This window comes from Vigna radiata, chromosome 8 (genome assembly GCF_000741045.1).
Source record: "Vigna radiata var. radiata cultivar VC1973A chromosome 8, Vradiata_ver6, whole genome shotgun sequence".
NCBI lineage: Eukaryota > Viridiplantae > Streptophyta > Magnoliopsida > Fabales > Fabaceae > Vigna > Vigna radiata.
Genome location: NC_028358.1, coordinates 44,460,663 through 44,485,080, shown reverse-complemented (window position 1 = coordinate 44,485,080; position 24,418 = coordinate 44,460,663). Strand labels below are relative to the sequence as shown.

The following is a 24,418-nucleotide window of genomic DNA, read 5'->3' as shown; positions in this document are numbered from 1 at the left end:
ATATATATATATATATATATATATATATATATATATATATATAGTTTTATTTTTTTAATTGCTTTTTATTTGGTTTTTGGTTAATGATAGTGTACCGTATGGATTGGAAGGCTCTATCCTATCTCACATCAATCATATCGGACGATTCTGAAAAAGAAGACAACTGAATCAATGAGAAAATGGTCGAACCAGTAGGTAGGATCGAACGACTATCTTTAGCGACGTTTGGTCTCATTCCATAAACAAATTTTCTTTATAAGAATTAAGATAAATAGTAATTTAGAATATTTTGCTGATATTTGGTTAAGATTAAAATTTCACTAATTTTAAATCCTTATAAAAAACTATAAATATGATAAATAGGTGATACTAATTAATATTCTAGTTAACGTAAGTAGAAGAAGATTAGTGAAAAAAAATGAATTAATCAATAAATTAAAAACTAAAAGATAAAAATATCAATTATGTTTTATAGGTCCTGTAATTTCTCCAGTTTGCTTTCAACTTTTATTTGGGTTTTGGAAGTCACGGATTTAAGCTAGTCTTCCGTCACCATTCACCAAAAAATGTTATCAGTGTCTCTGTTATGTTTCTTTCTTTTCAACAACAAACAACCCACCAAAAAGTTCTTCAATAATGTGTCTGTGAGTCACCGTTGACAAATGTTATCAACCCAATATTAATCCACTTTAGTCTAACTCTTCAATGCCTGGATAATACCAATTATTGTTATTAACACAAGTCTAAATTCTAGGGTCAATTTGTTTCATATAATAACACATGAAACACAAGGGTTATAGGGAAGGCAAATATGCTACGGCTATCACTTTTGAAATCTTATTTAGGACAATATTGGACCAACATGTCGTTTTCTTGGTTTGAGGTTCAAAATCAACCATTCATCTTTTACAAAACTTCCATTGTTCATTTCAAAATATCTCTTACTCATCTCAAAAAATGTAATTTTTTTTTTTACATAGCAATCTTCTACAATTAAATTTAATTTAAAGTTTTTTTCAAAAAACACATGAAAAAATAAGAATGGATAGGGCAAGATTCTCATTATCGAATAATTAAATAGATTAGGTTAGAATTACTAGCGTAACTAAATCTTACGTTGGATGGAGAATAAAAAAAAGTAAAACATCATATAAGATTTATTAACATATTATCTTAAAGTTTTAAATAAAAAAAATGTCATTTTTTTATATAATTAAACTCTAATTTATATGGTGTATTTTTGTGAACCTCTCTTTTCAAATCCAAATAGAACGTATGTTGCAATAACAATAATAAAATTCTTAATATGTCAAAAAATACAACTAATTTAAATAACATCCATGTCAAGAGATAATTTTTTGACATTTCAATTATAATGAATTATTAAATATCCTCAATCTCAATTAATCAAATTGTTGTTGTTATTTTGAAGTAAAGGTATTCTAAGGAATATCCAACAAGTTGATTAATATATTGTAATATAAAGGTGAATTGGGGTTAAGTTTGTACAAATTCATTAATCAAGTAATAAAATAATTTATCCTAATTCATTTTTTTTTATCTTATTGAGCCAAAGTTGCACATTAAAAAAACACTTTTTTTTTTATTTGTAACTTAATTTTTTTTGTTACATTATTTTAATTTTTTTTCTAAGTAGATTATATAACTGTGGTATTTAAAAAAAAAAACTGCTACAAATTTAGTATTTAAACATTAGTAAAATATAATAATAAATAACCAAGTTGTCTAATAAAATTAAATTTATTGGGTTAAGCTAGAGTGAAAACTAATATAGATAACCTGCCACCAAAGTTTTAGGAAATTTGGATAATTAAGTTTGGTTAAATTTGACCAATCATAAAATATCCAATTGGAGTAATTTAGGTCATGTTTCATCAAATTGAGTAATTGTACTATTAAACCCAACCAACATTATACTATAAGATAAAAAATGTTTTATGTGTTGACTTATAACAACTTATTGATATAATCAGAATATATCCGAAGTAGGGCTAACACGTGTATTGTATAACATATGTTGGTTTTTTTATTACAATGTCTTGTAATTTTATTTTTTTTTGTAAAAAAAAGAATTTTTATTTTTTTTTATTTGTATCATACGAAAGAAGATAATTAACTATATTATTTATTATAATTAATTTATTTTATAATTTAAAAAGCATAAAAAATTATAAATATTTAGAGTTCAATTTTACTATGATCATTTATAAACATTTAATGCTAAATATGAAACAAAACCTAAATCATTTGAACTTTTTTTAATCACTTAAATGGTATCAACTTAAGGATGAAACGAGTAAAACGCTGTCCTTCAGGTCTCCGAAAAACAAAACTTAAAAAAAACAGTGTTAATATTACTCTATCAAATTAATAGTCAAAGAATTATGTTTAAGAAAAAAAAAAGTCCTTAAACATTTATTTTTCGTACTAATATACCTTGTTAAATTAATTATAAAATTATGTTTGATAAAAGAATACTTAAAAAATATTTTTTTAGTATTAATATTTCTCTACTAAATAAGTTATATCTTTATGTTTGGTAATAAAATTTAATTAAATTATCATGTGATAATATATCAGTATTATAAGTGATATTCAGTGTAATTTAAAATATTTTCTCAATAAATTATATATATATATATATATATATATATATATATAATAAAAATACAACCATTGATTATTTTTATCCTTTTATAATATTTTTTATTTATTTTTTCTTTTATCTCTACCTGACTTCTTATATATTAGTTTTACTTTTTGTATCTCTTATTTTCTTTTATTATAAAGTTTTTTTTTTCAAGATTTTGACAGATTTAATTCATTAAATTTCGTGTTGGTTGTGTGTATCAATATTTTTATTCTCATTTTTTATTAGTATGTTTTTTTTAACTGTGTTATATATTTTTTTAATTTCTTTATTTAATTTGTATCATGATTGAAAATGTATTTTTTGTCTGATTTTATTTTGTCATTTTTTGATTTATGAGTTTTTGAGTTTTTTTTTTTTTTATATATATATATTTTGATGATGAACCAAAACTTTTGCTTAGATTGAATTGTATTAAAAAAAAAAATACTCAAAAAAATAAATTTTATAATAAAAAATTTGTTTAAGGTTTCACAATTGTAATTGTGTGAAAGATAGTAAAATACTTTACTTCTAATTAAATTACTCTTCCCAATGTTTTTGCAAGTATTTCACCATAAATTGATAATTAATATAAATATGAGACTGGAAAACTAAAAATACTTGTTCTCTTAACTAAAGATTAAAAGCAAAATGATAGAAAAACCACGACTTATTTTTTGTGAGATCCATTAAACTTTGTAAATACAATTATTATAGATTATAAATATAAATCATAAATCTATCTTTTTTAACCGTTAAACTTTATGTCTTATTTATATTTTACCATCTTAACTCATATATTGCATCAACTTTTTCCATAAATATAATAAAGACAGATATTTGGAGAGTTAATCCGCTAAATCAAGTTGATTTAGAGATTACATATTACCAAAAATGGAAATAAACAATTTAAATAAGAAAACAAAAGAACGTCTTTTCTCTAATCTATCTATTTGGCTTTTCTTAGTTTTATTTTATAAATTTAAGATTTTTTGGTTGAGTTTTAAATCAAAAATTGTTTTTTAAAATAATTTTTATTATTTTTACTGATAACACAAATGGACAATTTTTTTGTTTATTTCAACTCATTAATCAGTCTATTTATTCTCTTTTCAATCTCGCTCGCTTCTTCTGCATGGATTAACTATTCTCAAGAAGAAGAAAAAATAAAAACAAAAAATAACAAAAATATAAAAGTAACAATTACGTCATCTATATCATAAAATAATAATGTACCAAATAAAAATAAAAATAATTTAAATACTCAACAAATGATTTTTTATTAAAAATCAATTCAAAATAGTTTATGAAATATTAAAAATTATATTAAATTAATATTTTTTGTTATTTTTTTCTTTTTCCAACTCAACACTGCACGGAGTCAAAACAAACATGATAGGGTACTTTTGAATTGAGGTTGTATCTGGGGTTTGATTATCTTCCTCTCATTTATTATTTTTGGATGATAAGTTATTATATTTTTTAAATCATAGACAATAATATCCGAATCTTTTTATTTAAATTCCACATATGCATGTTTTTATTTCCTAAGTAAATTAATATTCTCTTTTGACCAACGTGATATTCCCATCCAGTGTCCAGGTGGTAACGTTTTTAATTTGTGTTTTTTAAAGACGACGAAGATTAAAAAAAAAAAAGTCTCACCCTTATAAATAAATTTAAATGTGTTTTAATTCCAGTACAATCAGGAAACTTTTAATGTAGATTTTTTTATTCGTATAAATTTTGAAATCATTATTTTTAATTTGTATAAATAGTATGAATTTTATTTAAAAATGGATAAAAAAATCTAATTGATGAATTTTAGAATTTTGTTAAGTGTAAAATGTTGACATTATATCACAATATTATCATGCACAACTTAAACCATCATTTGACATTTTGTTCAACCTGTAAATAATTAATTAATGCCATTTATATTAGAATGAATTTTTTTTAATGCAGTTTTTTTTTAATTTTATTACTGATCTTAATTTATTAAAACATTTTTTTCATATACATAATCGCAAACTTGATGTAAATAAAACTAACTGACTTTGAAATTCAAAATCGCTACTCTTTCTCACGTAAAACCATTTGGTAATTAACTTTGATAAAATGATTAATCTCGTTAAGTTTAAAACTATTATTATTTTTTAGATATCAAATTATTTCAAAATTAAGTTGGACTATTAAGTTAACAAATCGTCATTTTATAATTAAGTTTTGGTTGAAAGATATTTATGAAGATGATAAAAATGGTATTGTACGAAAAAGAAGGGGCGAAGAAGAACAAATCTTACAAAACAAATAAAACTGAAGCACTCTTATTAATGAAAAATAATTATCAAAAACTCTTTTTGTCAATATATATTTTTAATTAACGTGTAAATAAAATTTTTATCCATTAAACTATGGTTTGAGAGTATTTTAAAAATATAAAACTAGATCTATCATTTTATTTTTGAAACAAAAATATTAACATCTTAATATTTTTTTTTTAAGTCAAAGAACCAAAATTTGTAATAGAAATATTAGTTATTTTGACTTTTGAATATTTAGATTCGGATAAAGCAGGGAAACCAGAAAGCAAGGACAGTTGCACTGTCATCCTCGTCCAAAACGTCTCTTCATCTTCTGAAGGGTCATCCTTCCTTTTTCAACTTTTGAACGAGTTAAATATGTTTTTAATTTTTATACTTTGGGACGATTTTAGTTTTAGTCCATTTTTAAATTATAGTACAATTTAGTCTTTCAACTTTAGAAAATTATAGTTTTAGTCTTTTCTACCAATTTTTTAAATTTTATTTATTGTTTCAAGCATGTTTCTTAGTTAACATTGAAGTAAAAATGTGTCAAACAGTGTAAACAATCCAAACGCTATAATGAAACATGTTTGAAACAACAAATAAAGTTTAAAAAATTGATAAAAAAGACTAAAATCAGAGTTTTTTAAAGTTGAAGAACTAAATTGTACCATAGTTTAAAAATAGACTAAAACCAAAATCGTTATAGGGACTAAAAACATATTTAACCCCTTTTTAATTAATTATAGGATATTTTTATTTAATTTTTCGTAGTTTTAGTCTTTTGTTTTATTAAAAAATCATGATTTTTGGTATAGTTTTTATTTTCTACATTACTTATTTTTATATTTTAAATATTCAATTAGTTTTTTAATGATAATTCAAAATAATATAGTGTATATATGATTCTTTCATATTGAAATATAATAAACATAATGTACATGTATCGGAGAGTTGAACTAAAATAATGTTTTATTTATGTATTTGTTTTGAACACTGGTATAAGATCTATTGTTATATAATTATATATTTTTTATATCAAGCACTGTATATGTGATATATTTAAAATATATATTTTCTTTACCGTCTCACTATCTTATTATTCAATACAAATTACTCTTTGCTTTGAAAAAACGACAATCTTGCTCTCAAATTATAAACTATTAAAATAGTTATTAATATAAGATAATTCACATATAAGATGTTAACATATGTCATTTTGATTACTTTTGGAACTACAAAATATGTGTGATAATACCAAATTCATAATAAAAGTTATACTTCATATAATCTAAACAAATTATACTTGTTATGTTTTAATTATATAACATATAAATGAAATATTAAACTACTTATATTATTTTATATGATTGAAAAACTAAATTAGCTTGTAATCTTTATTTGAGAATTTACACATTCATTCATATTATATAGATAACATATAGGTTTACTAGTTGAATATTTGTTGAAAAAGAGTTTGGTTTAAAATTAATGCATATTTGCATATTTACTTACTTTATTTGTGTATATTCCTTAAACAGACGATTATTGACATTTTAGAGTACTAGTCTAATTAAGACGTTAAAGCTTGATAATAATGCCTATAAAAAAATTACTTTCAACACTACTAATTTTTTCACAAGAGTGTTTTCCTAAGATATAGAAAATGTTAAAATAATTTATATTCTCGACACGGATTGTATTTTAATACGTGAATATGATATTCTTGATCTTAATATTTTATAATTTTTCTAAAATTATAAGTGAGTTTCATAGCTTATATATATTTTGTGTTTGTGTAATGACAGATAAAATTTTGACCTACTTTTGTAAAATTATTGTCGTACAAAACTAATTAGGAAATTAGGATTCAAACATTGACAAAGAAATTAAAACATAGTTATGCTATACAAATATAGAAATTTATCACAATAAATGAATACAAATTTTAGAATAAATTCATCGAATAATATAACATATTTTAATACGAGAAAGTATAATCAAATAATCATCAAATAAGAAAATAAATGATATAAGACATAGAATGAAAAATATAAACATTAATTTAAATTACAAATGATAAGTCCAAAAGAGTATTTGATAATAAAAAACAGACGTAAAATATACACATCCTAAATGTTTTTTCCTATATCATTTATCTCAGGACAATATCTGGTGAAATAGTAGAAAAAAAAGACGATTTTTCAATTAAAATAAAGGCAATCATGCAAAGATTTGGAATCCCGAATTATTAAAACAAAAATAGTAATTCTAATAAAAACAAGTCATTTAATATTTATGGTATAATGCAGGGATATTCTTGCAATACACTTCTTTAGTCGAAGAATAATTATTTTCCACCCTGGCAAATGATGCTTCCTTGAATGTGAATATCATGTGTGCCAGTGTCATTGGTGTGGGTTGTGCCTTCGGGTTTCCTCGTCCCACGTGACTAATTCTCGTCACCCTAATTAATTTAATGTTTCTAACTTCCACATGACTATAGCATAAAAACGTGAGACACACGAAATTTTTAAAATTTATAAATAATATGATAATTTTCTTTAAGTTAATTTCCGTAATCCTCGCTAATCAAGGGTCAACTTGTTCCTTCCGTTTTAGGAAGAAGAACACAGTTTCCGAAAATGACCAAATTATATGTTAAAGAGTTTAACAGTGAAAAGAATGTTTCGGGTAGTTCCTTCTTCATTTTATATGACCAACAGAGTTTCATATTCAAATTACTTCTTGTGTCTCTATCATGTAAAAAATCGAAGTGGTGTTATTATTTTATGTTACACACAACATAATAAACAAAAAAACATATGCACACATTTCCGAAATTTGGTCCCACCATGTATTATGAACAAGGAAAACAAATCTAACTATATTCAAATTCTGTAATGGCACAAACATACAAATGTAAATTTTCCTGTTTTATTTAATCCTCGTATTTAAATAATTTTAAATGGTGTGTCTAGATCTAATCTAGCTTTTTGTGGAGAAGGGTATAATTGAGTTTTCTCAAGGGGGCTTATGCTTATCCAAATGAGTAAGCACTCACAATGCGCCACTTCATTCTTTCTCACTCTGTAGTGTTCCAACAAATATTTTATCAGATTATATTTCCGTTTTTAACTTCTGATAACAATGCGTATAGTGTTGGAGAACATTCGTCACAAACACAAACAGGTGGTGGTCATCAAATTCAAATTGAAATCGCGGTTTCAGCCTCCGGAGAGACTGCTCAAAAAGATGTATACGCTACTTATTTTTTTACACAATATGTCATATATTATAATTATAATTAATATCTAAGTGAAAATATTAAAATCATGGTATAAGATTTTTTATCTTATGTATATTGTATGATATAGTATATTGTCCCATAAGTTACACAATACTTAATTATCACCGATAAACACGATATATTAGTTGAACGGTTATATAAATATTATCATATTGATAAGTCCATTTGTCAATTATAAGTTAAATAAGTAAAATGGATGAGTAAGTGTTGAATTGTAATTAAGCTAACATAAACATTAGTATTATTAGACTAACATTAATTTAAAATTCAGAAAATACAAACTAATAAATAAGGTTAAAATTAAATTTATTGTATAAAATCTGACTTGGCATAATGCTTTTAGCATATATTTATCGTTCGGTTTAGAAAAACAAATTAGATCAAGTGATTCAGAAATGAGAAAAAAGAGAAGGTAATAGCATAAGTGTGTCTTTTTAAGTGTGTCTTTTTTTACCCTATTAATATGTATATTGAAATATATATATATATATATAATAATAATAATAATAATAATAATAATAATAATAATAATAATAATAATAATAATAATAAATGGTACGTGGTTTAAAAAGTACTTTTTTTCTTATGATGAAGTTAAAAAAACTCATGTATATGTGGTTGGTGTGCAGAAAAAAGCTCTGATTCCCTATCCTCCAAGCTGTTCACCATTCCACCATCACGGCCACATACAACTTAAACACACATGCATCTTACACTTATACATCACAATCACACAATAGGAAAAAAGATTTTAAGGGAATAGAAAAAAACGAAAGGAGAAGACCCATTAATTGTAGGTACAAGCTAACAACACACATGTAACATGTTTACGGATAAAAAAACAAAAATAGATAATGATGTAGGTTGGAAATGGGAAAAAGAAGAAAAAGAAAGGTATTTCAATTAATGGTATTATAATTATAATAGAGGGTTAAATATGTTTTTAGTTTCTATACTTTGCGGTAATTTTGGTTTTAGTCCCTCTTTCAAACTAAGGTACAATTTAGTCTTTCAATCTTAGAAAATTCTGATTTTAGTCATTTTTACCAATTTTGTTAACTTTATTTGTTGTTTTAAAAAGTGTAAATAATTCAAACGCTATAATGAAACATGTTTGAAACAACAAATAAAGTTAAAAAAAATTAGTAAAAAGAATTAAAACTATAATTTTATAAAATTGAAGGACTAAATTGTAAACTAAAACCAAAATCGCCCCAGGACTAAAAACATATTTAACCCAGGACTAAAAACATATTTAACCCTATAATAAATTATAATAATAACAAAAAAAAAAAGTGAACAATTTAATTTTACTATGGATTATTTTGAAATTGTGAGTATCCGTTCCAATTTGCATAATCCATAATCCATATTCCGCATACGTGTATAGTGGATTATAACAAACCCAGGTGAGGTCCGCATAGTCTATCCCTCGCAATAAAAGCACCACTGTGTGCGCGTTGTTTCATGTGAAACACCCAATCGCATCGCCCTTTACGTCGTTCCATGGCCATGATGGTGACGGAGGGCAACGACAGCTGCGGAAGCGGAGTGCAGCACCATAGGACGTCCTCCTCCTCCTCTTCGCCGGCGCAAACTCGTCAGCAGCGCCACAAGGTCGAAGTCTACAATGAGATTCTTCGCCGCTTGAAAGATTCCGGCCACGAAGAGGCTATGCAACCTGGCTTCAACGATCAGCTTTGGGCTCACTTCAATCGTCTTCCCACACGGTCCTCTCCTTGCATTCTCTCTTCTCTTCTACGAATACTGGCTGCAGACTACGTTAATTCTTCTTTTACCATTCTCATACGTGTTTCATTTGTATCTTTATGTATAAATCTCGTTTTCTTCATCGTTTTGTTGGAGTTTTATTTTATTTACTTTTTATGAGTCTGTTTACGTGAGGTTTTGGCGGTGGATTGGTTTTGTTTCAAGCGTGAACTTGCGTAGTAGAATTAACCTTTCCTGCTTGTTCTGAATCCGTACGTACGGGAGACACTAGGTTTTAGTGATTGTTTGTTGTGATTGTGTTTTGTTTGGTGTCATGTGTTAGATTAGGTCTGAGATTTTTGTTGTTGGAGAGAGATTTAAGGTTATTCTGCAATGCAGGTACGCGCTGGATGTGAATGTGGAAAGGGCGGCTGATGTTCTTATGCACAAGAGGTTATTGCAGTTGGCACATGATCCTGCTAATAGGCCTTCAATTGAAGTTAGATTAGTTCAGGTGACCTGATCCTTACTCATTATGGGTGACACTGGTGTATTCTTCATGCTGTTAGATCATTTTCTTTCAGTTTTTGCTTTTTAGTGCTTTCACGTGGTGCAGCATTGTTGTCGGCTGTGCCTTGTCGACTTCTTAATTGTCATTTCCGAGTGGATCTTTTTGTTCCTGGCAGAGGATAACTATATGAAATGTACAAGTTGCAATTAGGCTTGCATGTTATATCTATATGCCAATACATTACTAAATGTGTCTAGAGTCTCTAGGTGTTGTAGGACTCCCTGCATGTGAACGATTTTTTTTTTTTTTTTTGTGAAACTTTTCCGACTCATTAAAATAGTCTTCTATCTGTCTGGAGTCAGGAGGGAGCCATTTTGGTCAAATGCAAGTACGAACAAATACACACTGTCAGCAATGCAGCATACTTAACACAATTCAGTCTCTTGCTGAACTAGAGCCAAACGAGCTTGTTTAGATTTTATAGGATCACTCCATAGTTCTTCCAGGATCTCCACCGAATCATCCTGGAATAATTTAAATGTATCTAAGATTAAGAAAGGTTAATTAGCGTCTCTACTTAGTGTGTGGTCTGAAGCTAGCTTGATTGCGAGTACTGGTGAGAAGAGGAAAGTTTAAGAAAAAATGATGACTACAAATGTTAGTTTGATTGTGATATTGTGGTTCATACCTGAAACAGCATTTGCTTTTAATTTGTGCATATGGATTGTGGCTCAATTTACAGTTGTATGATCATATGATGGTCGAGGACTCTAAACTCAACATCGCTTGACTTTTCTTATTACATTATTCATTGAAGGATTAAAATACTTCGTGGATTTCAACATGTTTGTCATCATACAGCATTGTGGATGTTCATTTGAGCCACTATCTGCATACTAGCATGATCAATATTGTAAAAGTCTATTAGGTTACTGTATGATTAGAATGTCGAGGAACATTTTCTATCAGTAAATCAACCTTGATTTGTTTGGTTGATTTGTCTCTTGTAGTCAAAATATATTTTTCATGCCCATATTTTGTAATGATTATGTTATTTCCTGCTGGATTGAAGTTGTTTTTAATTTTAATTTTCCTTTTTTGGGTGTTGTGATTCATGTCCTTTACCTCTGTCCATGTTGGTCATATCATTTTGGTATTGGAATCTTCGTGCAGGTTCATCCCATATCTGATGGAAACTCAGCCGATGCTTCTGAATTGGATGATCCTGGGACAGAATCTGGTCAAAGTTCTTCAAAGTACTCTAACAGACAGAGGTACTATTTTCTCTCACTTGTTATATATTTCATAAATTTCTAGTAACTTATTGGGTACCATTATCACAAAGGACAAGAAATGGGTCTGCATAAAGCAATACTAATTATTCTAGTTAACCAGGGGCCGACATTCTTCAATTCTAATTTTTCTTCTTCTTTTCAACGTTCTAGTATACATCCACCTCCTGCTTTTGGTTCTTCTCCTAATCTTGAAGCATTGGCTCTTGAAGCAAATAGTTCTGAAGACATAGAGGAGGAACAATCTGTACACGCCAATGTTCAATATTCACGGTGAAACTTCTGCTGCAAGCTGCACTCAATAATTTAGAAACTAGGCATGGAAAATTTCTTCGAAGACGTAGAGTCTAAATTGCATATGCTTTTCTATTTTTATGGCTGTGGATATGAAGATATAACCCAGCTGGTCTGTGATACTTGTAGCTTTCATATATATGCTTTTTAATATTGTTATGATTTTTTGGCTTTCTTGAGGTTGAGTTGTGATGATAATATTATTTGAATTTCCTTTGGTCAATCCTGTAAAAGACAAATTTAAGAACTTTGCTAGTACGCCTATCTGAACTTGTATGATGTGTGGAGCCTTTATAACAATGAAATGATTTATGCAGTTTTTAGTCAAATGTTCTAATATAATTTTGATGTTTACTTTGAAATATTAAGCATTTGTGTTCTAAAAATGCAGACCCATGCATGAAATCACCATCTCAACAGATGACAAGCCAAAGCTTCTTAGCCAGGTATTTGATACCTTTCTTATAAAAATATGTACAGAATATATTTGATTTTGTATTATGGACCAAATAGAATGACATATTAGAGTATAACAATCAATCATTCATAAATGCATAAGAATAAATTAAATCCCCAATTGTAGTAACTACATCTTTGATTTCTACCAATAAATATTTCAATATTAGATTTTCTTATCTCTCTTACAAAGTGGCGATCTATTTGTACAAGTCTAGTCTCTTCTTGGAAGACCAAATTTAGTGCAATGTGAAGGGGCCATTGATACGTGTCATTTATTGGATTTCCTCAAATTTTAGCAGTCGGAAAAGTTGTTTAAACCATGTAATCTGGCATGTAGTCGCTGCCACAACACAATATTCAGCTTGTCATTGGATCTAGCAACTGTGTTATGCTTCTTATTTCTCATTGATGTCATATTTCCTCCAATAAAATCATAATAGCTGAAGTGGATCCCTTATTTGCTGATAATCTTACCTAGTTAGTGTAATAGTAACAAATCAAGTTACCAAGGACTTCGAAAATAAGATAGAGAAACAAAGGGTACATGATTACAACTGACCAATGGCAATGATAAGTGGGGAAAGTTTGCTATTATTTGAAATTAGTAGTTTTAACGAATGGGAAAATTTGAAGTTTGAAATCGTTGCCCAACAACATTTTTTCTTGGAAGACATCCCCAAAAGTTTTCCATTTTTTTTTTCATTTGCATCATACGTACCCTTTTCATATTTTACTAGTAAAAGATTATTTTTTCTGTATTATGTCCAAATAAAATTAATTACCTTGAATATATCTGTAGTAATATTTTATAAGAATATTCAATTATGAATATTAAATTATTGAAGTAATTTAATTTTAGCATTTGTCCCAAATACATCATTTTTACTAGAAATAACAACATCCTTAGCAATACTACAGGCAGATCACTTGAGCCACAGTAGCAAGTTTTGACTGTTGTCTAGCCTTGGTGTGACACTCTATCTCCATATATCCATGGGAGTTGCAATAAATGGGTAACCGTGACCTCCACTTCATCCTCTATGATAAGAATGGGATTCAAGGGTTGAGGAATCACTAGCAGCTGTAGAGAAGTGGCCAAAAGTGTGGATTAAAGGTCACAATAGCTGTTCATTAGCTATATCATACGAGGGTAGATGGGATCTCGATAATATATATTCAGTTACAAATGAAATCAAGTTCAATTACGAGGCTGACAATACCAAGTGCAAGAACCGTGAAACATTGACTTTGTTGTGCAACATGGGTCGTTATATCACCAATAAACACAATTACAGTTTCTAATAAATAATTAAATGATCAAGCTCGCTAATATTGGCCTGCATGCTCATGTCATCATTTACAAATTGACTGGAAAAATTACAAATGCAATCAAGTTTAGTTACAAGGCTGAGAATGACAAGGGCAAGAACCATGAAAAATTTACTGTATTGTTCAGCATGAGTTGTTGCATCACTAAAACACCATGAGGGTTTCATAAACAATTAAATGATCAAGCTCATTAGTATTGATTTGCATACTCATATTTCCCAAAATCAAGTTGAAAATCACATTAAAGTGATGATAAACATTGTCGTAATAAGTATTATTTGCTTTTATCTAAAGATCATAGTAAGTTGTAGAGTGTTGGTTTTGCTATTGGAGTTTAGGTGCAATAAAAAAACAAAAAATGCTTCACAAAGTGGCAAGAATTTGCTTCCAACTTGTTGGGAATAACCTTTGTTTGTTTGTTTAGGTGATTAGCACTTGAAACCACAACTAGACAGAACAATCTAGGAAGTGTAGTTGGTTGTCCCAATCAATTTTTCTCATTGGATCAGCAGGATAATGGTAAATGTTACTATAGTACCAGAGTCCATAGAGGATCTGTTAGAGGTCTAAAGAATAAAGGCAGAAAAGGTTTGCAGAGGATTGCGGGAGTATGGGTTTTACATTAAATGAAATAGGGTCACTTGTTAGTGTACATACAACATAATCATAAATATGTAAGAACAAATTGAATCCCTAATTTGTAGTTGTTAAATACCCAATTTTTAGTAATAGATTTGTCATATTTATAATCAAAAGGTCATATATTAGTACAACCTTATTCTTAAATTTGTAATGGATAAATTAGCATTGCTTAGCATTTGACTCGGATCAAAAAGGCATTTAAGATAGCTTAGAAACAATCAATCACCCCACTCAGATAATCTCAAATTGGAGTAACTTTGAATCCCACGTGGTAACTGAAAGGTCTTGCTCCTTGTGCAGTTAACTGCTTTGCTTGCTGAGATTGGACTGAACATCCAAGAAGCACACGCCTTTTCCACAACCGATGGTTACTCATTAGATGTATTTGTTGTTGAAGGATGGCCCTACGAGGTATGCTGATAATCATTTGCTATAAGTTTGTTTTGATGGATACATATCCTTAAGAAAAGAGAGAAGTTTATTTCAAAGTTTGATGTCATTGAACACCATATCTATTTTTGAAAAAACATAGTTCTAATTCATATGAACTATGTTGTAGCAACTGTATTTGAGTTCACAAGCACCAGTTCATCAACCACAAAGCCTAACTGGTCCTTTTCTCTGGAAGTCTTTATTTTTTTACTTCTCATGCATTATGGAATACCTTGTTATGTTACTTTTTTCCACCACTCCCATTCTCTTTTTTAATGATTATTATTGTTAGAGCTTCCTCTTATCAAGCACAGCTTGACTATTTGGCATTTAAACAGGAAACAGAAAAGCTGAAAGCAGCTTTGGAAAGAGAAGTCTTGAAGAAGATTGAGGTAAATTGGACCCTATACTGTGTTTCTAAATGTCAGTTAGAGTCAATTTGACTGATATTTGATAAGTGCACTCTAATTTGAGCAATGCTCTCAGAGACAGGTGAGGTCCAGTCCGCAATCTGTATCTTCTGTTGATGAGCCTGATCAACCAAAGATGAAAACTGAACTGGATCATTTGACAATACCAAATGATGGGACAGATGTTTGGGAAATAGATCCTAAACATTTGAAATATGGAACTCAAATTGCATCTGGGTCATATGGTGAACTGTGAGTACATAGCTGATGAGAAATATGCATTTCTTTTATTACTTCCTGTTAGATGTTCTCACTGATTGCATATATCAATTCACTTTTTAATTTTCTGGTTATTTTTAATTAAATCAGATTTAAAGGTGTATACTGTAGCCAGGAAGTAGCGATCAAAGTTCTCAAGCCTGAACATGTAAATTCAGAATTGCAGAAAGAGTTTGCACAAGAAGTCTACATCATGAGGTTTGTTTTAATAAATTTGTGTTGTAAGATTGTACAACTTTCAAGTAGAACCAAGGTGATTTTGTAACTAAAACTTTCAATTTTGGTAGAGTGCATAGTTATCAATATCCGATAGAGGTCACTTATCAGCTTGCACCAAAACACCATGGTGGGAATGAGGATGACCTCTGTTTTAAATGTTACTATAAAACTAAATATTATATACACTACACATAAAATATTAAAAACGAATTAATACCCACAATTAAAGAAATTCATGATAAATAATAAGTACACACATCACAATCATCTTCAGTCAAGGATCAATGAACGTAGTAGTGATATTAACAAGTGAAATTTGATGGTGAAATTTATTGAAAAGGAACAGAACAAGTTAGACATAAATTTACAGAATGTGAACTGGGGAGTCTGTAAGAAGAAAGAATAGAACACATGGAAAAAAAAAATACTTGTATAGTGAGAAGGAATAGATGTCAAAACAGAGGTACTTTTGTGCGGAATATTTTACCCAAACAACCATGGTTGTGCTTCCTAAATGGATGATGTTAAAAACTGTTCTGCTATTTGATTCCCGTAGCAGTCCAGGTTTGGTCCACTTCACTACTGTGTTATATTGAGTAGTACTAAGAGGGAGTAATAAATAAAAAGCTGTACATGCTATGATTCTTGTTAACTAAGAAATAAAGCGCATTAAGTTGAAACCTTTTATTCTTGTGAAAATATGGGCGTTTTATTTATACTGAGCAAATGAAATCAATACAATAAATAGAGGAGATTTCATATCCTTTAATAATGAAGTTCTTAAACTAGAATAAATAATAATGTTCCTGACAATAAAGATATAATCTAGATATTCCTAATTATGAAGTTTCGGTCCTTATTTTATAAAGATCTGAGATCATAACAATTCTTGTCCTTCACATAATGATATTTGAAACAATGTTATGTACTAGTTTTTCCCGTTGTTGATTGTAATTGAACATCCCCCGTCTTTAGATGTGAAGTTGAGCTTCATAGTAGTTGTCACCAATTTATCAACTCAGAGGGCCCAATTCCTTTTAGTGTCAACTTCCTTGTGGAATTTCTGCCTGCGATCTTGACTTCTATATCACAATCTGAACCTATGTTTTTGTGAGGTTTTAAATTTTCTCCTCATAATATTCTGTAAAAAATAGTCGTAGTTAATGTAAGCAAGGGGGGAATTGACTAATGAATGATATTAGATTATTGACTTTAAGTATCTCCTGAATATGGACTTTCTTAAAACTAGTTATGGTAATGCACTTTAACAGTTACATTCCTATCTAACCTACTAGTTATCTTATGCAAAGTTTTAATTTAGTTTGTTTATTGACAAATGATTTTTTTTTGGCTTTTGGTACAGTGAAAGAATACAAAAAGCAAATTAATTATAGTTTTATCTTATTGTTTAAGAAAATATTATGCATCTGCCATATTTAACTTGCTAATGGAACTAGCAGAAAGGTTCGACACAAGAATGTTGTACAATTCATAGGAGCATGTACCAAGCCCCCACGTTTATGCATAGTGACAGGTGAAATTTAATGAATTACTTTTTGTTGTAGAGTAATGGAATATATGTGGTCTTAAAAATGCAGCAATTGTCAACCTCGCAATTTTCAGAATTTATGTCAGGTGGAAGTGTGTATGACTACCTACATAAGCAGAGGGGCTTTTTTAAATTTCCTACTCTGCTTAAAGTCGCAATTGATATTTCTAAAGGGATGAACTACTTGCACCAACATAACATAATCCATAGAGATTTGAAGGCTGCCAACCTTTTGATGGACGAAAATTGTGTACGATCTTTATTTATATGCAATGCTTCTTCTGCTCTTCGCCCGTGTCCCACCCACAAACACACGCACAGTATACCACAAATGTGGGTGAATAAACGGGGCATACAGAACTGAAAGTAGTGCATTTGTTCCATTACAGGTTGTAAAGGTTGCTGATTTTGGGGTTGCTAGAGTTAAAGCTCAGTCTGGTGTTATGACAGCAGAAACTGGAACATATAGATGGATGGCTCCTGAGGTACTCGATCTTCTCATGTTATTCACATACTTTTAACACCCATGGTGTTTATCTGTTGTGTGAGACATGTCTTCACTTTCTAAATTAATGTTAGTGTTTATCTTATATTGATGAATTTTTTTCGTACCCATCATTGTGGAAAATTTTAACAAATTTGAAGATTTCATGAATCTTGTTGAAACAATTATGGGAAATAATTCTCTCATTCATTCATTCATATTTTCCTTATCAAATGAGGTACATTTATATAAACAATATTAACATCTTATACTAGGAAACAACTTAAAAACAGAAAACAACTTTGAATATTTAAAACTTATTCCTAACTAAGTGCAACAATAATTTAAATTCAAATTCTATCTTCAACCCTCCCCCTCACGTTGGCGCATGAATATCACTTATGTCCAACGTGTTAATGACTTCTGCAAACACCCTTCCACGTCTAACACCATAACCAAGAATCACCGTGGTCTGGACGTCCTAGGATATCTTCATACACAACATTAGTTTGAGGAGAAGGGAGAGTCCAATACGGGAAAACCATGTTGTTTGGTGGAGAAAGATCGTTGGTTCAGTTCGAAGAGGCAAGTTATCAGATCCATCGTAGAATGTGCGGAGAGCTGCATCCCAAATTTGATGGGTTTGTTTTGAGCTCCAATACGCATGTCCATTAAAAAGAAAAAAGGTTCACATAAAAAAAACTTCAAGAAAGAGATGATTCAAGTTGTTAGGATATTTATCCTATTTATCATGATTATATTGTGTCTANAGTTACTCTAATTATCATGATTATATTGTGTCTAGGTTACTCTAATTATCATGATTATATTGTGTCTAGGTTACTTTAATTATCATGTATTCTTGTATCAATTTATTATTATAAATAGAAGATTATGAGAGGGATTGTATCAATTTATTATTATAAATAGAAGATTATGAGAGGGATCAATCAAGCCCTCTAGAATTATTTTACAGTTTAATTCTCAAGTCAAGTAAAAGAATTAAAATAATTTAAGAGAAAGAGTTCAAGAAGATGATTGATTAAATATTTGAAGAAGAAAAGATTCAAGAAAAGGAATTCAAAAAGAAAATTATTCAGAGGAAAAGATTCAAGAAGATGAATTCAAAAAGGAAAGATTCAAGAAGAATTCAAGAAGAAAAAGGTCCTATAAGAAATTCAAGAAAAAAGAAGAGATTTTTAGAGACTGGCGGTGGCCATGTTGGCCTCCGGCAGACAGCAAAGACAAAATAGTAAAGATCAGAAAACCTGCTCAGATACTATGTTGAAACAATTATGGAAAATAATTCTCTCATTCATTCATATTTTCCTTATCAAATGAGATACATTTATATAAGCAATATTAACCGCTTATACTTAAAAATAAGAAACAACTTAAAAACAGAAAACAACTTTAAATATTTAAAACTTATTTCTAACTAAGTGCAACAATAATATAATTTCAAATTCTATCTTCAACAAATCTCAAGCTCGGAATGTGAGTACTGGGTCACTAAAATTTGTTGTTCGGTAGTTTTCCTTGTTTAAATATTTTTCTGGTGCCTAAAATAGATGGGAGATATAATTATGAGTATATTTTCTTATCATGATTTCTCTGTATTGAAGGTTATAGAACACAAGCCGTATGATCACAAGGCTGATGTATTTAGTTTTGGAATTGTTTTATGGGAGTTGCTCACTGGAAAGGTATTTCTTATTTGCAACACCTTAACATTCTTCAAGTATTTTTTTTTTCCTGAAGTAAATTATTGGGTTTTTTTTTGCCAGCTTCCATACGAATATTTAACCCCCCTTCAGGCAGCTATAGGAGTGGTTCAAAAGGTAATATTTTTTCTCTTAAACTCGAGTTTTGGGATAAGCTACCAGTTATGTCTTGTCACATCTGGAAATTTAAGATGGCGATTTACATGATTAAATGGAAATATGTGTGTTGAATAGGTAGTGATTCTTTGTTTCTATAACTGTAAATACATTTCAGGGTTTGCGACCCACCATCCCCAAGAACACTCATCCAAAATTTGTTGAACTTCTTGAGAGATCCTGGCAGCAAGATCCAACATTGAGACCCGACTTCTCTGAAATTATCGACATCCTGCAGCAATTGGTGAAGGAGGTATAAAAAGATTTCTTAATGTGAATGTGTCATTTTTTAAGGTGCAAGTTATTTCTTATGATCAGGGCGGAAGGTTGGGGTTCGATCATTTTGACTTTGGTTCCTAATAGATAGAAACTGGTCCTCAGGTTGTCCGTTATTTTTAAATACAACAGTCATTTTGGTTCCTGTGTTAACTACACAACATTAATAATGCTAGCAGAAACGCAAGTAACATGGAAACATTGTTGCTCCTTGTTTTTGGTCAGAAAACTGTTTGCTTCTTCATTTTCCTCATCATTATTTGATTGGTGTTTTGATAAGATCACCGTTGATAGTGGGAATAATCATCAGAAGGGTGGTAATGATGGCGATTGTTAGAGGGATTGGTGGTGCTAACAGGAGAGTGGAGGGTTGAACTTGAGTGAGATAAAGGAGAGTTGTTTAAGTGCAAAAAAGTCGAGGCTGGAAGAAACGGAGGAAGGTAAATTGTAGTGGATGGAAAAGTTTGTGAGGAGGTTCTGAAGAAGAGTTAGATGAAGAAAAGGAGGATTGCAGCGGGCAGTTTTGCTAGCAGAACGACGGGATGTTCATTGCTTATGAAGGGCGAACACTTCGCGTGTTTGAACTGTAGCAGTGTCAAACAGTTTCCCACGTTGACACCACTCTACACATTTCAAACGCTATTAAAAGTCTAATTAGAAATTAATTCTTGTAAGTTTGGACATTAGAGATTTTGACATTACAAAAGTTAATGGGGGAGCAGCACATTTTTGAAAAGTAGATAGTGTGGGTTTTAGTCCCTGTCAAAGGGAGAAGAGAGATGGTAATAAATTCATTGAAGGGAGTTTTTAAGAGATATTCTGTGGTAAATAATGCCTTTAAAGACGTACTAATATTTTTCAAAAAAAAAAAATACACTTTTAGAACAGTTTAAAATAGAATATAAAATATTAAAATTAACATGTTTGACTTTATTTTGAGTAAAGAATTATAGTAATGTTGTTGGAAAGGCATTCCATTTGTTGTTGGAGCTCAAGAAGTTCGTGGGCCGAAAGAGCCCTTGGTCCGTGAGGGGCATGAGACGCCTAAGGCTTAAGGCTTGGAGGGTATATGAGCGTAAAAGGAAGAAAGGGCTAAAACTGAGATGGCATTAGCAGTGGAGAGGTTGTTAACCTTGGTGAGAACATGTCATTATTTAGTCGAAGAGGGGGATAAACATTGTTATTTTTTTTTTATTTTGTTACAGGAGTTATGCATTGGGTAATTGGAGGTTTCCTCTTGTGGTTTCCATTTTGATTGTTAATAATAAACAATTCTCCAGTTTCTTAATATTTTATACTTCTACATTTGACACTATTATATCCTACTGGTATGTAACAATTCTGGTCATTCATAATTCGTCTTTTTTATGATCTCTTTTAATTTACTCTAATTGTGTTGTCAAGACTGATGGTTTGAAATTGAGTTTATAAAATCCAATTAGCTATCATCATACAAGTCCTGTTTATCAGAATAGGTTATATAAGATGAAGTTTAAGAGAGGAATATTAAATTTGATAGTCACGACTTACGTGCTGGATATAAAAGATCGTATAAGTCTGATGATGACATAGATAACATTTTGTTTGTATGTGGAGCAGGTTGGAGATGGAGAAGAGCGGCACAAAGAAAAATCTGGAGGACTTCTGTCAGTCCTGAGACGAGGACATCACTAAATATTTATTTCAATATGGATGATGTCCTTAACATGGTCATAGGTAGGATCAATCACAAGGGCCATTTCCCATTTATTTTTAAATTCTCATGTACAGTTATCTTCACATTATCTAATTGCTTTCTTGATAGATTTGTCACGATTTAAGCATTTTGAGAATATGATTCAATTGCACATTTCTTCGAGTTTTACTACGATATTTATTTATATCTGTAAATAAAAGCTGTTGATGGTATATATTAAATTAAAATCGTAACATCAACCGTCTTTATCCCATCAAAACATTATGTAAAGTATTTTTTTACATTTTAAAATCTTTATCAGTTGATTCTTCAATTATTGCACATGATGGCATTTTTATCAAGCCGTTTGTTACTGATTGAACGGATTATTCCAGTAAACCTCTGGAGAGGTGTAAGATAATGTAGTTAGCAAACTATGTTGCAGCTATGGCTGAGCTTTGGTGGAAAGGGAAGATATTTTGAAGACGTGGTTGAAGAAGAGGATGATGCGCAAGAGATATTGAATTACTTACTGCATGCAAAGAGCCGATTAAGGTGAACCTGCATTTGCTACATAAGTGAAATGAAACGAGAGCTTGCAGGTTTGGTTAAAGCTTAAGCATTCATAATTTAAATTGGTAAGAAAGTCGAATGCTTAGGAATCAAAGTTAGCTGTAGGTTACATGCAGAGAAGGAGCCAGACTAGATTGCTGGAGGGTCATGTTTAATAATTAAAGTTTATTCAATCCAATTATATAATAAAGCCAGATTGACAAATTTGTTTACTTTCATACAACACCGAGTTTATAGAGACATTTTTGGACCTGTAGAGAGAGAAAACGCGTTAATGTATTCTGAATGATGACAATAACCACATGTGAAGGAGACAAAACAAGTGTAGATAGATGAAACATTTGCTAATTCATCTCAAAAGTTAGAATTTGTCGATTTTATCTATAATGATTTATTTCTTACTTTGAATATATGATGCAGAGACAAATAATGACATTCGATTATAAATGTAATTATTTTAAGTTATAGCTTTGAAAGTTGTATTAAGAAATTGTAAAAGTATACTAAAAGAACCAACTTATTATCCTGTTTTATCTAAAATTTGGAAATTTATAATGATGGCAACAGTTAAGTATTATAGAATAGCATTGTCTTAGTAATTAAAATTATATATTTTGTCTTTATCAATGTAATAGAAAACGAATGAAAAAGATATGAAAAATAAGATTATTTAGATTAAAAAAATATAAAATAGTATAAATGCAATAGAAGGAGGTGCAAAATAAAATAAAATGTGTAAAAAAAATTTTCTGTAACAGTAAAAACTTAAAAACTTATAGTAATATTAAAAAATTGGTTTGAGTTATGTAATTCTTTTATTACTAAAAAAAAAGTATTAGCTCTTCAATATTTTTAATATATATATATATATATATATATATAAGTAAAAATACAATTTAATCTATTATATTTAATAAACTTTTATATATAAAAGATTTAACCCTATCACGTAGGTCTTATGTCCTAAGCGAATTTTTATATTTAATAATTTTTATGCATCAACAGTACTAAACAAAACAAATATCGGTTGCTTCTTTGCATCTTTTTACTTTCTTTTATGCATCTCCAAATTTCAACTTTGTCTTGGTCAAGAATCAATTAGTTTTCTAAAATTAATAAAAGTTTTATGAATTTTTAAAATCATTAAAACATTAACTGATTTTTAAAATACTGATTTCAAACTGATTAAGTAAATTTATTAATTGATTTTTAAAAATTGTTTAAATAAACATTTTAACCGATTTTCAAAAACAAGTTAAAAAAATTTCATAACTACATTTCAGAAAAGATTCTTTTATTTTTAATTTTAATTTATTTTATTTTTTATCTAATAATCTTATTATTATTATTAAGTAAAAAAGTAAACTAAAATAAATAAATAAAATTTCGAAAAATTTAATCGATTTTTGAAAATCATATAAAAATTTAATTAACTATTTTTTAAAATCTGATTAAAATTTATTGGTCTTCGAAAATCGATTACGATTTTAACTATTTTTAAAATTTGCAAAACTCTTAACTTTGAATTTCGATTAAAAATTGCAGACTTTAAAATTTAATTATTTATGAAATATGTTGATTTTTAATGAAAGATGGAGTTTTGGAAGTGCAGAAGGAAATACAGAGGTGCAGGAAACAATCACGTATCTTTTGGAATTTTTTATAATTTTGTGTTTTTGTTTTTGTTCTCTTTTTTGTTCTACAATCCAGAACAATAGAAAATGAAAATAAATAATTGAATAATAATAATAATAATATTTGAATAAATTCAATTTTAATAAATAATTCAGTAAACGGTTATGAAGTAATTAAAAAAACAATACCAGTTGTTCATGTATTACTACTCATTAAAAAAATACATTTATTTATCGTCATAATGAATTATATATTAAACAATTGAAATGTAGGTTTGGGGAAAACTAAAGTTGAACATTAGTCAAAATTAGTTATTGACTGAGAGAAAACAATAATGATGTTATGTCTCTATACATATTTGTCAAATGTATAATACAGCTCATTTTTTGTTGTATAGTACAACTCATTGATAAGCGAGAGAATATGTTTTTTTCTTAAGTTAACTTTAATTATTATATGTTATTATCATAAACTTTTACTTTATAAACAATTAATTAAGA

General features: G+C 28.9%; 1 protein-coding gene across 2 annotated transcripts; it reads left to right on the top strand.

Annotated features, from left to right (window-relative positions):
* The first annotated feature begins 9,649 nt into the window (after positions 1–9,649).
* On the top strand, positions 9,650–22,487 carry LOC106772629 (serine/threonine-protein kinase STY46). Of its 2 annotated transcripts, XM_014659157.2 has the most exons (17): positions 9,776–9,999; positions 10,379–10,493; positions 11,664–11,764; positions 11,936–12,055; positions 12,468–12,522; positions 14,807–14,917; positions 15,277–15,330; positions 15,425–15,600; positions 15,718–15,825; positions 17,307–17,380; positions 17,470–17,645; positions 17,785–17,880; positions 19,505–19,585; positions 19,667–19,720; positions 19,878–20,012; positions 21,635–21,751; positions 22,156–22,487. In XM_014659157.2, exons 1-16 carry the CDS (start codon positions 9,776–9,778, stop codon positions 21,707–21,709), a joined length of 1,755 nt encoding a protein of 584 aa, XP_014514643.1. In that variant the 3' UTR covers positions 21,710–21,751; positions 22,156–22,487. The 2 variants fall into 2 exon arrangements, with proteins under 2 accessions (XP_014514644.1, XP_014514643.1); XM_014659158.2 differs by lacking the exon at positions 22,156–22,487 and having other exon boundaries at positions 9,650–9,999; positions 15,431–15,600; positions 21,635–21,958.
* The last annotated feature ends 1,931 nt before the right edge of the window (positions 22,488–24,418 follow it).